Source organism: Eufriesea mexicana, unplaced genomic scaffold (genome assembly GCF_001483705.2).
Source record: "Eufriesea mexicana isolate 0111107269 unplaced genomic scaffold, ASM148370v2 scaffold450, whole genome shotgun sequence".
Taxonomy (NCBI): Eukaryota; Metazoa; Arthropoda; class Insecta; order Hymenoptera; family Apidae; genus Eufriesea; species Eufriesea mexicana.
In genome coordinates, this window is record NW_016908595.1 from 25026 (window position 1) to 37976 (window position 12951).

At 30.4% G+C, this 12951-nt stretch overlaps 2 protein-coding genes across 3 annotated transcripts in view; one reads left to right on the forward strand and one right to left on the reverse strand.

Moving 5' to 3' along the window:
• Positions 1 to 3801, forward strand: part of LOC108545439 (constitutive coactivator of PPAR-gamma-like protein 1) — a 9682-nt gene extending 5881 nt beyond the window's left edge. The window contains exons 11-14 of the mRNA XM_017897058.1: positions 68 to 312; positions 607 to 735; positions 814 to 917; positions 988 to 3801. Of these exons, the coding sequence (XP_017752547.1) occupies positions 68 to 312; positions 607 to 735; positions 814 to 917; positions 988 to 1129 (620 nt within the window). The 3' untranslated portion in view covers positions 1130 to 3801. The remainder of the gene's footprint in view (positions 1 to 67; positions 313 to 606; positions 736 to 813; positions 918 to 987) is intronic.
• A 4343-nt stretch (positions 3802 to 8144) lies between these two features.
• LOC108545423 (nardilysin) lies at positions 8145 to 12878 on the reverse strand. Of its 2 annotated transcripts, XM_017897026.1 has the most exons (14): positions 12483 to 12878; positions 12310 to 12392; positions 12068 to 12243; positions 11856 to 11969; positions 11605 to 11800; positions 11325 to 11530; positions 11079 to 11249; positions 10675 to 11018; positions 10101 to 10601; positions 9893 to 10043; positions 9656 to 9789; positions 9203 to 9581; positions 8617 to 9127; positions 8145 to 8299 (listed from the first exon to the last, which is right to left on the reverse strand). In XM_017897026.1, the coding sequence occupies exons 1-14, from the start codon at positions 12806 to 12808 to the stop codon at positions 8145 to 8147; spliced, it is 3447 nt and encodes a 1148-aa protein (XP_017752515.1). In that variant the 5' UTR covers positions 12809 to 12878. The 2 variants fall into 2 exon arrangements, with proteins under 2 accessions (XP_017752515.1, XP_017752516.1); XM_017897027.1 differs by lacking the exons at positions 12310 to 12392; positions 12483 to 12878 and having other exon boundaries at positions 11856 to 11997; positions 12068 to 12149.
• Positions 12879 to 12951: the final 73 nt, after the last annotated feature.

The following is a 12951-nucleotide window of genomic DNA, read 5'->3' on the forward strand; positions in this document are numbered from 1 at the left end:
TTTTTTTTTTTTTTTTTATTTTTTTACTGATATTTAATACTAGTAATTAATCATTTTCATGTATCAGGTATCCGTATGTCAGTACCACAGAACATTCTTACCACCGGATGTGCGATTAATGATGGTTTAATGCGCGGTAGAGGCAGCGGAACCATGCCTCAACGTGGATTAATGCGTCGTCCTATACCGTCCCGTGGAGGACAGTTAGAAATTGCTGGGGTTGTTGTTGGGCAGTGGGGTCCAAATTATGGTCAACCTGGCCGTTTACCTCAACCTTTGCAGGGGCTTCCTCGTGGACGGCTTCCACCACAGGTAACTAGTATCTTGTTTTAGTTCAAATACTATAAGATGAAACAAAAGTAATACGATATAGTTTAATGTTTGAATGAAGGCTTTCAGCACAATATAATTTTACAGTGTGTAATAGTAATAATGCTCTATAGTAAATAAATCTTTTTATGTATTTAAAATTTTTGTTTGCCTCACTTTTGTATTTTCTTATATTTAATTTTCAAGTGAGTGATCGAAATCGTAATATACCTTTTAATTAATCTTAAAATCGAAATTAGAACTATTCTGTGTAATCCTTTAAGGCATATGTTCTAGGTGACTTCAATTGGTGGACTCAAGTATGGTCTTCCTCGTGGTTTCACCCCAATGGGCCGGCCCACGTTTCAAACTCGGGGAAACAATCGAACGCAAATTGCAGGGCGTGGAAAAAAAACACAGATGAAGGTAGAAAGAAGTTTCTTTTGTTATCAAATTTATTTCCTGCAAAAAAAAAAAAAGAAATGAAAGTAGATTATTTTTTAGGCAACTGGTAAAAAGAAAACTACTGTTAAGAAGAACAAAGAATGCGAAAATAAAAAAGACAGTAGAGGGCGAGGTAACAATGTCGATGGAATAACTGATTATAAGTAAGTTTATTTTATATTTCTTTATACCAAAAATGAATATGTTCATGATTATGTTCATTCATATTATTAGTGATCCGATTCCGAATATGAATGCAACAAAAGACGTACTGCCAGTACCAGGGCAATTCGAGGACGCCGTAGAAAACGGCAAAGGAATAGAAAAAGGGCAGGGTGACGCGTCTCTGGTCGCTCCAGTTGCCGCCGAAAACTAGGTATTTATACGTCACGTTTTTATCAACTTTTAGACACTCCCGGATGTGACTCAAGACTGCAATCAAAAAAATCTTCTCAGAAAAACAAGTGTGTAACGAGTAATAGTGCGCTGATGGCATTTGAAAGTTTTAATGTAATTATTTCAGATAGAATTACTTTGGATCGTACAGAAGATTGTGTTTTTTTTTATAAACAAAAAAAGACAAAGGAGAAGCTTACTAGTTTTTTCTCTCTTTTTTATTTTTTATTTTTTTTTTTTAATTATAAGCTTCATATTTTAAATAAAAAAGAAAAGAAACATTTCTTAACTAAATTGCCTTGAATTTTCGCACAATGAAAAAGATAAGAAAGACTTTTCAAATGTTATGCGCAAAATCACTCAACAATGTCTAAAGCTCTGATGGGGCCAAACTAATTAAACTAATATAGGAGAAAAAGCATCGTTAACGCGATATCAAGATATTGTAAAACCACAAGGATGTAGACCCATTTCCGACGTACATGATACGATGTCCTCACTGCCAAACGTACCATTCAGTGTGTAGGATAAGAGCGAAAATGAACATGATAGAAAAAAGAAGAAAATAAAAAACAATGAAATCGTGCTTGTGCTAACACGAGCGTGTTTTTAGACTACTACTCCGCTCGGATCACCATAAGGATGAACTCGACTGATTAGTGTATGCGTGCGCTAATTTTACTAAGAACGAGAACAAGTCGTCAGCTGCTATAAGTATTTAATTCTTAAGAAGTGTGATTATTTTTTTTACAATGAAAATATATATTTTCCGGTATTATATGAAATGCTCGCATTGACAGTCTCAGTACTCTGATCTCTTCTAATTGTAGATTTCCGATAAAAATCATATATACTAAGACGCTACAAATGGACAGATGAACGAAACTTATACTGGACAGTGTATCACAAATAATTTTATTCTGTTTTATAGATAACACGAGACAGAATACTGAGACATTCATTAGCAAATGGAGACTGATGCTTTTCATATAGGTAAAATATATATTTATATATGATTTAGATTAGAGATTCCCAATAGCATATTATGTGTACGTTGTGATTGATTGTGTATGAGTATGTATATGATGTGTGAGTATGTACGAGTGTTGAGATAGTATTAATGAGAGTATCACGAAAGAATGTGAGAATATTGTTTTATTCGTGAAGATTACAATGAAAAAGATAGTGAGAGAAAAAGTGAAAGAGAGGGGGTGGGGCAAGAGAAAATGCTGAAAACGCGCGAGTGTGAAAACGAACACATAGAGAAACATAAAAAATGTACATAAACATGGGATGTTAACGCGTGACGGTAACGTGCACGCGTGTAATGTATAAGAACATGAACAAAATGAAGGATTAGGGATGTGTGCACGCGTGTACGTGGTCCGATTGATATATTTATTTGCTGTTGTGTTGATGGAGAGAGGAATGAATGACTTTTGAACGAATTACAAATTTCCATGTACGATAAGATATACGATATGTACCCGTGGACACGCGTCGGGCTCGTTGCGAGAGTAATCGGCTTGAATTTTTAAAAAAAGAAAGACGAAGTTCTCTGAAAGAGTTACTCTTATGCAGTGCTTCCGATGTCGCTTGGAAAATATGCTACATTTTGCTTTATTTTAATCCTATATCACCAGAATGAATGGATCTTAATTGATAGTAAAAGAGTAATTCTACTTTAAAGATTTGTTCTTCTTTCGTTGTTCCATGAAAAAGTTTTTTATCTTTATGTTTTTGTCTTCCTCACTACCTCTTTTCCTCAGATGAAAATTTTGGATATTCATGCTTTTTGTAGCATATTTTCGGAAGGATGTACGTGTCCCTCCTTTAATTGTACATACGAATAGTTACTTTAGACAGTGTGAGGTTGGTGTACATAAAAGAGATGACCGGTTATTTTGCGCTTTTGTCACGCGAGGAACCGGATCCAGGTAAAAGATCATCATGTTAAAAGAAAAAAGAAAATACTATTTATGTGTAGAATAGTCGAAACGACGTTCTATTAAAGATCATTGAGGTTCAAAAGGTGGGAGGTGGTTCTTTTATCAGTAAAGTATGATATTACATATAACAGAGAAACAAGACAGCACGACAGAACACGATTATTTATGGAAAGGAATGAAAATAAGACGTGAAAGAGTAGATAAAAATGACATGGAAAGGGAGATATGCGTCTAAAGTGCAGAGGTAATTTAAATTGAGTAAAAGAACGAACGAGAGCGAGAGAGAACGCGATTGTGAGAGAGAAAACCATTTATTGAGATAATATAATGAGAGATAAGATAAAAATGTTATATTTTTGTAGATTTGTTATTGCGTAAAAAATGCATTAAGACAATGAGAAACTTTATATAATTTGAGCGACGGTTGAACTAAGCCTGAGAGAATTAAAATGAGTGAATAAGATCATAGAAAGAAAGGGTATTGTACAGAGAATGAGAAAAAGATTTAAAGAAAACATAGAGGAAAATGAAAAAGTGCTTTAGAAGAGACGATGGTATGTTGAACATGTTTGACATCCGCGATTTAATAAGAAAATTTCATTAATTCTTCTGTGTCTCCGAAGCTCTCAAAGTTCTGAGTTGCTTGCAAAAGAAAAAAGCGAACAAAAACAAAAAAAAAAAAAATAAAAAAACAAAAAAAGAAAACACGAAAATAGGAATTATATTTAAAAAGAAGAAGAAACAAATGTCGGCTTCAATATGAGCTATTTCAGCGTATGTTATGAAAAACAGTTTTTCCAATGTAATTAAAGAAGATAATGAAGATTACAAAAAAAAAAAGAAATGAAATGAAATAAAAGTCTCGTGAATGAAACTGTATAAATTAAAAAGAAGCTAAAATGAATATTACTATCATTCGACGACTTTTAATTAATAATACACATTCATAAACACGTTATTTTCCGAATACAATATATGATATATAAAATATGCACCGATATAGGTTAAAAAAAAAAGAGAAAATCGCCATGTATCTTTCTTGAACAATTTAAAATTAAAACGACGCCAATCGCTCATGAATGACTAACTTTTGTGTAAAGCTAGATTTTCTTTCTGAGAAATCGATCATCCTGATAAATGCAAACCGGAGAATACAAAATATATAAGAAAGCAAAATGAAAAAGGAAACGATAAAAAAGACATAATATATATAACTATATGTATAAACATGATGGTACACACAATCAGTTGCTGCTGCACTGATATGAGGTAACGCAATAAACGTAAGAAATGAAATAATTTAATATACTAAATATTGAAACGAAAGCAAAGAAAACCACGATACGGAATATGAAAAAAAAAAAAAAAAAAAAAATGGAAAAGGGGAAAAATAAAGAATGAATAAAAGGAAACAAATATATACGAAATCCATATTATCGAAAACAATACAACAGAGCAGAAGTACCATAAAAATAATAAAATATAATATATAATGCAAAAGAAAGAAGTGGAAACATGTAAAACGGTGATTAAATGATCGACGTAAAAAGTACAGGTGCGCGCCTGACTCGTGCCTGCTTTTTCGTTGTAATAAGTAATAAAAGAAAAAATAATAAAACACGTAAAACAAAGGGGCCCACGAAACCACTTTAACGATAGAGGACGTATCCGTGTGAGAAAATGAAACAAAATGAGCCAACACATAAAACGAATAATCTCTCTTTGTGTATTTAGAAAGTGAAAAACAAAAATTCCATTTATAAACTCGATCTTTGAACATTATGTGTCACTGAGATAAACGGAAAATTAATTGTATTTCGAAGTAAGGCACATCTCTAAACTCTTGCTATGTAACAATGATAATGATGGTAATGATAATGATGATAATGCTGGAATATTGTTGACGATAAATGCTTAATAAGTGAGAAATGGTTGAACGAGAATGTAAATTAAGCGACTACGTATATATATATATATATATTGATTTTTCTTTTTCTTTTTTTTTTTCTTTTTTTATAGAAGCACTTTTATCATAAATCAAAGCGTCAATTTCCAGTAGACTATTCTCCGTCTTTTTTCCTTTTTTTTTTTTTTCCAATTAATAGTATAGTTATACTTTTGTTTGAGCAAATTTCTATTTTATGTCGATGCAGCAAGTAGCTAAGCATTAAACAGATACATGATGTATCATGTTTCTCAATGTCAAGAAAGTCATGAAAAACTTTTGTTGCTTCTCTATTTCATCATTCTTTGTTATAATCTTCCTTTTTTTATCATTATTATTCTTTCATTCTTTGTTTAATTTGTAATCACATTATAGTAGAACCTTAGGTCTTCTTGCAAAAATCACACTATATATGTAAATGTACATAGGGAAAAAATATAACATATAAAAATGGAGCAGATCATTTAATCTCAGTAATTTATTTTAAATGATTTCCACAAAAAAAAACGTTAATAAAAAATATTATTATTTTATTATATCTCTAATAGAAGTACGCAATCAATGGGCATTAAGAAATGAAAAAGACCTTTTTTTTTGTTTTCTTCTCACTCCATTTTTTACAATGTTATATTTACAACTCCGTGCTACTAGAATGTCAGGATTTTCGATATCAACCCAATAGAAAAAAGATATAGAATGCCCAGAATGAAAAATCCAAAACGGGAAAAGTGAAGTTGATATTGAGTTGTTATGACGCTCGATACATAAATTTTAAGTTTCTGTTTTTACCATAGTTTTCGCTTGCATACTCTATTAACAAGGTATATTAAAATTACGGTAGCAAAAACAGTAAATAAAAAGTATTAATAAAATAAAAAACCAAAAAAAGATGAAGTAACGAATTAAACACTTATCAATGTAGCTGCAAATGTATGTGGGCCCCGTCCTTATATATTCTTATTAAATATTACATAACGTATATTCTGCTATTATTTTTCATAGCTAAAGGAAATAACAAGAACAAGAAAAAATAAAATGATTAAAATACCAAGTGCGTATACAGAGGGTAATCATTGTATGTTACAATTTATAATCATTGTACGTTTGTTTTTTTCTGTTTTACTCTCCTTTTGTTTTTCTAATATATAAGAAGTCAAAGTAATTGATGAATAAATGTATAGCGCATGAAATGCGAGCAGTTTTTTGCGAACAAAATAAGTAAAACCTTCAGTGAGTACACTTTGTGTTTGTATGACAAGAGTGTGAAGAAAAAGGTACAAGTAAAATTGTATGTGCGCTATAATTTTTGTCAATGATCGAGTTATTTTCAACCTATATGGGTCGGTAGGTGGTTACTATATTTCTTGAAACAGTAAAAAGGTCATTGTAAAATGTAATATATTTATAATACTTTTCAAGCTACTATTTGTTGGCATAACAGTGTTAGAATTATTGCAGCATAATGATTTAATGTTGCATCTATATAAGCCAGCGAACATTATTCATATACATTTGCTGCAGAAGTTGACATAGAATCATGTACAAGATTTCTTTACCGAAAATCGGCATACTATATTAGTTGGTAATTTTCAGATATGTTTGTTATACTTCTAAGTACTGCCTAACCGACTCATTTAGTCGTTGCATTTTTCTATAATACACAGTCACATTAATGTATTCTTGTTGGATTATTCTATCTTGTAACTTACTGTTGTAACATATACCCCATTCATGTCTAGTGTCAAGCAGAGCTGATTCTATGCTTTTGCTAGTTGGAAAACCGGATAAGATATGTTTTAAAGCAAAAAGAAAAAGAAAACAAAGAAAGCAAAGCGTAAAAATTTAACTATTTGCGTGTTTAAAGAAATAAAACAAATTGAAGATTTTCATATCGTTAATTTAGACACAGGCGTGTAGGAAGTTAAAGGCAAATCACAAAAAAACATAATAAATCGAAGAATCAGTGCTGGCGAAAACACGAGGCAACTAAAAATTATTATAAAAGTAAAAAAAAGTCACATTTAAGGTACTTTTAAAGCGGATACATATTTGGAAAGTAGGAGGTAACCATTGTATAAATGTAGTGGCAACTCTATAATACTACAAAACAAAAAAAAATCAATATATTCAACAATTATTCGAAATACTAAATGAAAAATGCACTTTAATGGATGTTGTAACAATTTAGAGTATTCAAATTGCATCGACATTTTGCTGTAAATCTGTTCTTTGGAATACAACTACTCTGCTAATTGAATGAAGGACATCTTTCTTTCTTAAATGATAAAAAAAGAGAAAATCATTTACAAATAATAGCTGTGTATTGGGAAACAAAGAATAATCTTTTTTTCTTTACCCCAACAAGCAGAGAAGTTTCTCCAATGACAGATATTTTAAGTTTGTTTCTTTTGATGAAAAAAAGAAATATATATATATATATGTGTGTGTATATACATATACATATACATATGTGTATATATATATATACATATATATGTATATTTATCTTCGTTTTTTCTTGTATAAATGCAATTACACGACACACATGCAAAGTAGAGAGAACGGTAATGGTTCATAGAGATTCTCTGTTGAGTTGAAGAGGAAAATAATGAAAAGCTTTGCAAAACATACTGCACGGTTTGAAATAAAGCAAACAAACTTTTAGTAAAGTTTTGTAAAGAAAGCTGTTCGTATGAGAGGTTCTCGGAGATGGTTGGCTGACATTTTCGGAAGTTTAATGATTTATTGAAACGTGTTGTCATGTCTTGAATACAATTAAAAGAACTATAAAAAAAGTAAAAAATAATTTTATATTATAAGTTCATCTTCCATTTTATATCCATACCTTTTTATCACTATGTGCTACCTTTAATTTAATTATGTTACTCTAAATTAATATTCTATTATTTTATAAAAACATAAATTGTAATAAGGATTATTAAAATTATAATTCAATTGTTCCTTAAATACTAACTTAGTTAAGTGAGGTAAAACAAATAATTAACATCATACATGATATTTTTCGTATTTTTATTTCAGTTTGTTATTTATCAGAAAAGTTTTTTAAATATGACTATCAATTTTATTAAAAGAATTTAATATCATAAAGTGATGTGATTTACAGGATAGCTATACAGTTTGTTTTTGTACTCCTGAATATCAGTGATGTGAACCAAAGATTTATCAGTCTTTTCCATGGCAGGAATGTAAATCAATGAATATTTTACATTTCCATGTTTTTCTGTTTTTAAGTTAGCTGTAAAGAAGATATTAACACAAGATTTTCATTAAATATGAGATTCATAGTTTAACCCTTTGCACTCGAGAGGTGACTCTCAGTTACCATTTAATCAAATTCTAAAGATCGACGTTAATTAATATATCAAATATAAAATTACCTAACGATGTGTGGAATATCGAAAAAAAATTATTCTACGTCTTAATTTGCATATGATTTCTCATTTACCATTTTAAAAATTTCGTCAACTCTATGACAGAAAGTCTCCGAATTACTATTTTTCTGTAACGAACAAGTCGTCGAGTGCAAAGGGTTAATACAAAATAATTGCTTACAATCAGTTTCATTCACGTGCAATTCATTTCCATTATTCTGTGTATCAGATGATTTATCACTTCCAACCACATGCACACTTAATTTTCTAAAATTACTGCCATTAATTGTGTGAGACTTTATCCATTCCCTCAATTCATCAATCTTGATGTGCTCTATCATATTTAATTCATTCTCTATTCTCTCAAACATATAATCTCCAGTTATAATTTCCGACCAGTTCCTATCAACTTCTTCTTTCAGATGTATATCCGCACACTGTTTTAATGTTATCACTGCTTCCTTAACACTGTCTAAATCCTTCTCTGAAGTCTCTTTCAGAATATTATTAAACATCTCTAAAAATGCTTCTATTCTACTATCCACGTGTTCAGTGCTATACTTATCCGCTTGAGTATATACAGTGATGGAATAACCAAGAATACCGAAAGTATCTCTTAATAAACAAAAAACATTGTAACCTAGTTGTTCTTGTGTCCTCAGTTGATTAAAAAGAGGTTCCTCCATGATCATCTGTATTAAAATTAATAGAAATATTTATTATTTATACAACAAATTCGAAATAATAGAATTTAAACTTATACTTACAATTAATAATTCGATAATGACTAATAACTTGATGGATGAAATACCAGATTGATAGTAATTCATCACTACAGAGTTTACATCCGTACTATTGAAATTCTTTACTTTGCAATAGTGTGAACCGACTGGTATTTGCACCACTCTCATCTGTGGCATAGTATTAGGCAACAATGGTCCACATTTAAGTGCTTTAACAAATTCCTGAACGTTTTTAATCACATCATCCTTGGCCATATTTCCTTGTACTAAAGACTGAATATAAATGTGGTCAGTAAAATGTCTAACAAAATTCTGGAATTCAGCAAATTCCACATTATGAATTGCAACGTGCTTATCCGCTGCCATCCAATGAACTAGCATAAGAATTGATGCTCTCACATCTCTGAAACAGTAAAAAAAAATGTAAATTTTTATTTATCCTTTATTGCTTATGACTTTATAAGAATCATTACTTACCGAACTAACATTTTGGGCTTTACAAAATTATTATAATATGCTTTAATTTGTTCTTCTTTCATTACATCAAAAAATTCTTTGTTTATCAATGTTGGAAAATCAGCTATATACTTTGCAATATTCGTCAGTAGAAGCTATAAATATAAATAAACAGACATTAAATTAACAGAAATTATTTTTAAATTTAATTAAAAGAAATTGTAGTTATTTTTTAAAAATGATTTTAAATTTGCTTACAGGTAATTTCTGATTGAATCCATTTACTTTAAGCATAATACCCTTTTCATCCGTGTAAATATCGTGGTTTAATTCAGCAACTGTCGCTGGATACAATGTTTCCACTAATAATTGGTTTAATATAGCAACGAATAAATCCATCAAAACTGCGCTAAAATTTTAATTATTTCTGTAAAACAAATTATGCTTTATGACTTTAAAGATTTACCTTTTCAGTGAACAAACAGCCATTGGTGATATAATACAAAAATACATATAACATTCAGGTAAACCAAACTTCGGATCAGGCCGATACCAAATTTCGGTTATTTCGTCTGAATAGATTTTTATGGGATACTTAGGCACACCAGGTGGTATTGTAATTAAACTGAAATCATCTGTGAGAAACACATTGGGTAAGGGTAAATGAAATTCAGGTAAAGGTTCAATAGTCTTCCAACATTCTATCCACTCCTGAGGGATCTCCATATCAGTGTATTTGGTTTTGAACCAAGGTTCTACTTTATCAAATTCTTCATCATTAAACTTTTTATTAAAAATTATAATGTTTACGTCATCGGGTGTTAAATAATTTAAGCATCCTCGTATAGCTTCTGGATTGTATTCAAAATATAAATCACTTCCAGTGATATAATCAAGAGGTGGATAATAGTGCATGTTTTCACATAAAGCTTCCACATACTCTGCTGATGGAGACTCTTCTGCGTATCTACAAAAAAAAACTTTTTTCCTATCAATCATTTTAATTATTGCATTAACAATTATTAAATAATTTAATTTACATGAAATTCATTTGTTTAATTTGATAGATCTCATCATAAATTCTTTTCTGTGGCCCTTCTTTATGCATTAAATTGATAAATGAAAATATGGCATTCAATACTTCCGGCAAATGATTGTATCCTTGCTCAGTCAACATTAAAGATAAGCTGAACAGCGCGTACATTGAATTATGTTCGAAACCACTTTCTTCATTTCCGCTAAAAATCTTAAGACACCACATGTTCCTCCTTAAATAACTAATTAAAGAACCTTTGCCTTCATATCCTATGATCCAGGAAAGGTATTGATGTGGTTTGCTTTTATACAAATCATGAAGGGGTGGCATGGACCATGTTAGCTTCACCTGTAAACAAAACAAAATCCTTACTTAATTACCATCACTTCTAAAGGTATAAAGACATACTTGGCAGACATCTTTTATAGGTTTGATTTTATAAATTTTTCTGAAACATGATGTATTAAATGAATCTGCGCCTTTAAACTGAGTAAAATCATCAGGTGGTAAATTATTATTTGGTACATTTGCAAAACATTGTACCACATAGTCTTCTAATACATCAAGTGGAAGCCTGGCCTGTAAATAAAATTTGAAAGCCAATATTATTTATATTTAATAGCAAATTTTAAATTTGGGGAATATAAAACCAACCTGTATAGCAAGTTTCATTCTGTGAGCACTATAGTGACGCTCTCTGAACTTATGCAATTCTTCATAGAGCTTTTCATCTGTTACATTATCTCGTAATGTAATCAAATTACCCCAACTAAATTTTGTTGCTGGATGATTCAGCTGAGCAAAGCTACTAAATAACTGTTCTTCTCTACAAAAATCAGAAGGTAAAGCCATCTGAAATTCTATATACATTATTTAACATTACTATTTCCTAAAGTAATTAAATCACATTGTGTTAATAGTTTCTGATATGTACCACTTTCTACAGCTTCACGTTCTCTGGTTATAGCATCCTTCTTCATTAAAGGTTTAATAAAAAATTGAGCAAAACGATCAAGTGCAGATAAAAGATATTTTTCTTGTACTTCAAAATAGAAGGTTGTTAATTCACATTCAGTGGAGGCATTATCCGATCCACCTCTTTTTTTAATAAATGTATCAAAATCATTTTCCTGTAAATTCTTACTATAAATTCAAGGATATTAAAATTTTTGTTTAAATGAATACCTGAGAATATTTTTCTGATCCCATGAAAACCATGTGCTCCAAAAAATGTGCCAAACCTGGAATTTCTGGTGGATCACTGAAGCTTCCTACACCCACTGATAATCCACAAGCTGCCTGTGTAAGAAACATGCGTAGCAGCACACTAAGAATATTAACAATTGATATATTTTACATTGATTAAGCATTATATGGCATATTTTGATAAAAGATACCATTTTCTCTTCTCTTTTTATTCGTTTAGTGCAAACACAAGAATCTTCAACTTCTTTATCACAATCTGACTGATTATTCTCTATGTCACTTTCTTCTTCACTCTCTTCTTCTTCATCCTCTTCACTATCAGTTTCTTCATCGTCTTCCTCTTCATTTATCGTACTTATTACATCCACTGATAAGTACCAAATATTTATACTTTTATAAATCATTTAAAAAATAAATATAAAGAATCCTTTACCTTTATCATCATTTTTGTCATCTTGAAATGAGTGTAGATCAGCAATTAGCAGAGCAGTTAAACCATTTTCTAATTGAATCACTCTATATGAAAAACAAAACTATTTATTGAAATAAAATAAAAATGCAAAAAATTCAACATATGTTCTATTTGAACTTTTTCACTACTTTTACCTGTATTCTTTCATGTCATTCTCAGATTTAACAGGTGTTTCTAAATAAGTAACTTTCACTCCTAACTGCTTTGTAACGCAGACAGAGTTTTCCTGTGTCTGATTTTCCGTTTGCATTTTGTCAATGATCATCGTGTCTGTGTTGAGGTTATGTTCAGTAGAAAACTTCGAGTTTTTAATCAAATTAACCGAGCCTTGATTTGGTTTTAATTTTTTCTCAGGTGGACTTTGAAGCGATTTTTTTAGCATTATCGTCGCGTGAGGTATTTTTTTATCCTTACATTGGAGAATCTTTGTTAAAAGATATCTCTGCAAACCCGTTACCATGTATGACGAAGCAAGCTATTTTTCACTGTCACATTGACTCTGGGCACAAATTTATTACAATGTCATCTGTTTGTACTGTATTCTTTCTTTATAATATCAAGATTTCTCTTGAAAAATTAATTTCTTTTCTATAAAAACAGAGC

Excerpts from the sequence above, each read along its gene's own strand:
- LOC108545423 (XM_017897026.1), bottom strand. The coding sequence starts at position 12,808 with ATGGTAACGGGTTTGCAGAGATATCTTTTAACAAAGATTCTCCAATGT. Across the intron at positions 9,790-9,892 it reads GATTCAATCAGAAATTACCT|CTTCTACTGACGAATATTGC; the intron begins GTAAGCAAATTT and ends TTATATTTATAG. Across the intron at positions 9,128-9,202 it reads TCATTATCGAATTATTAATT|ATGATCATGGAGGAACCTCT; the intron begins GTAAGTATAAGT and ends ATTTTAATACAG.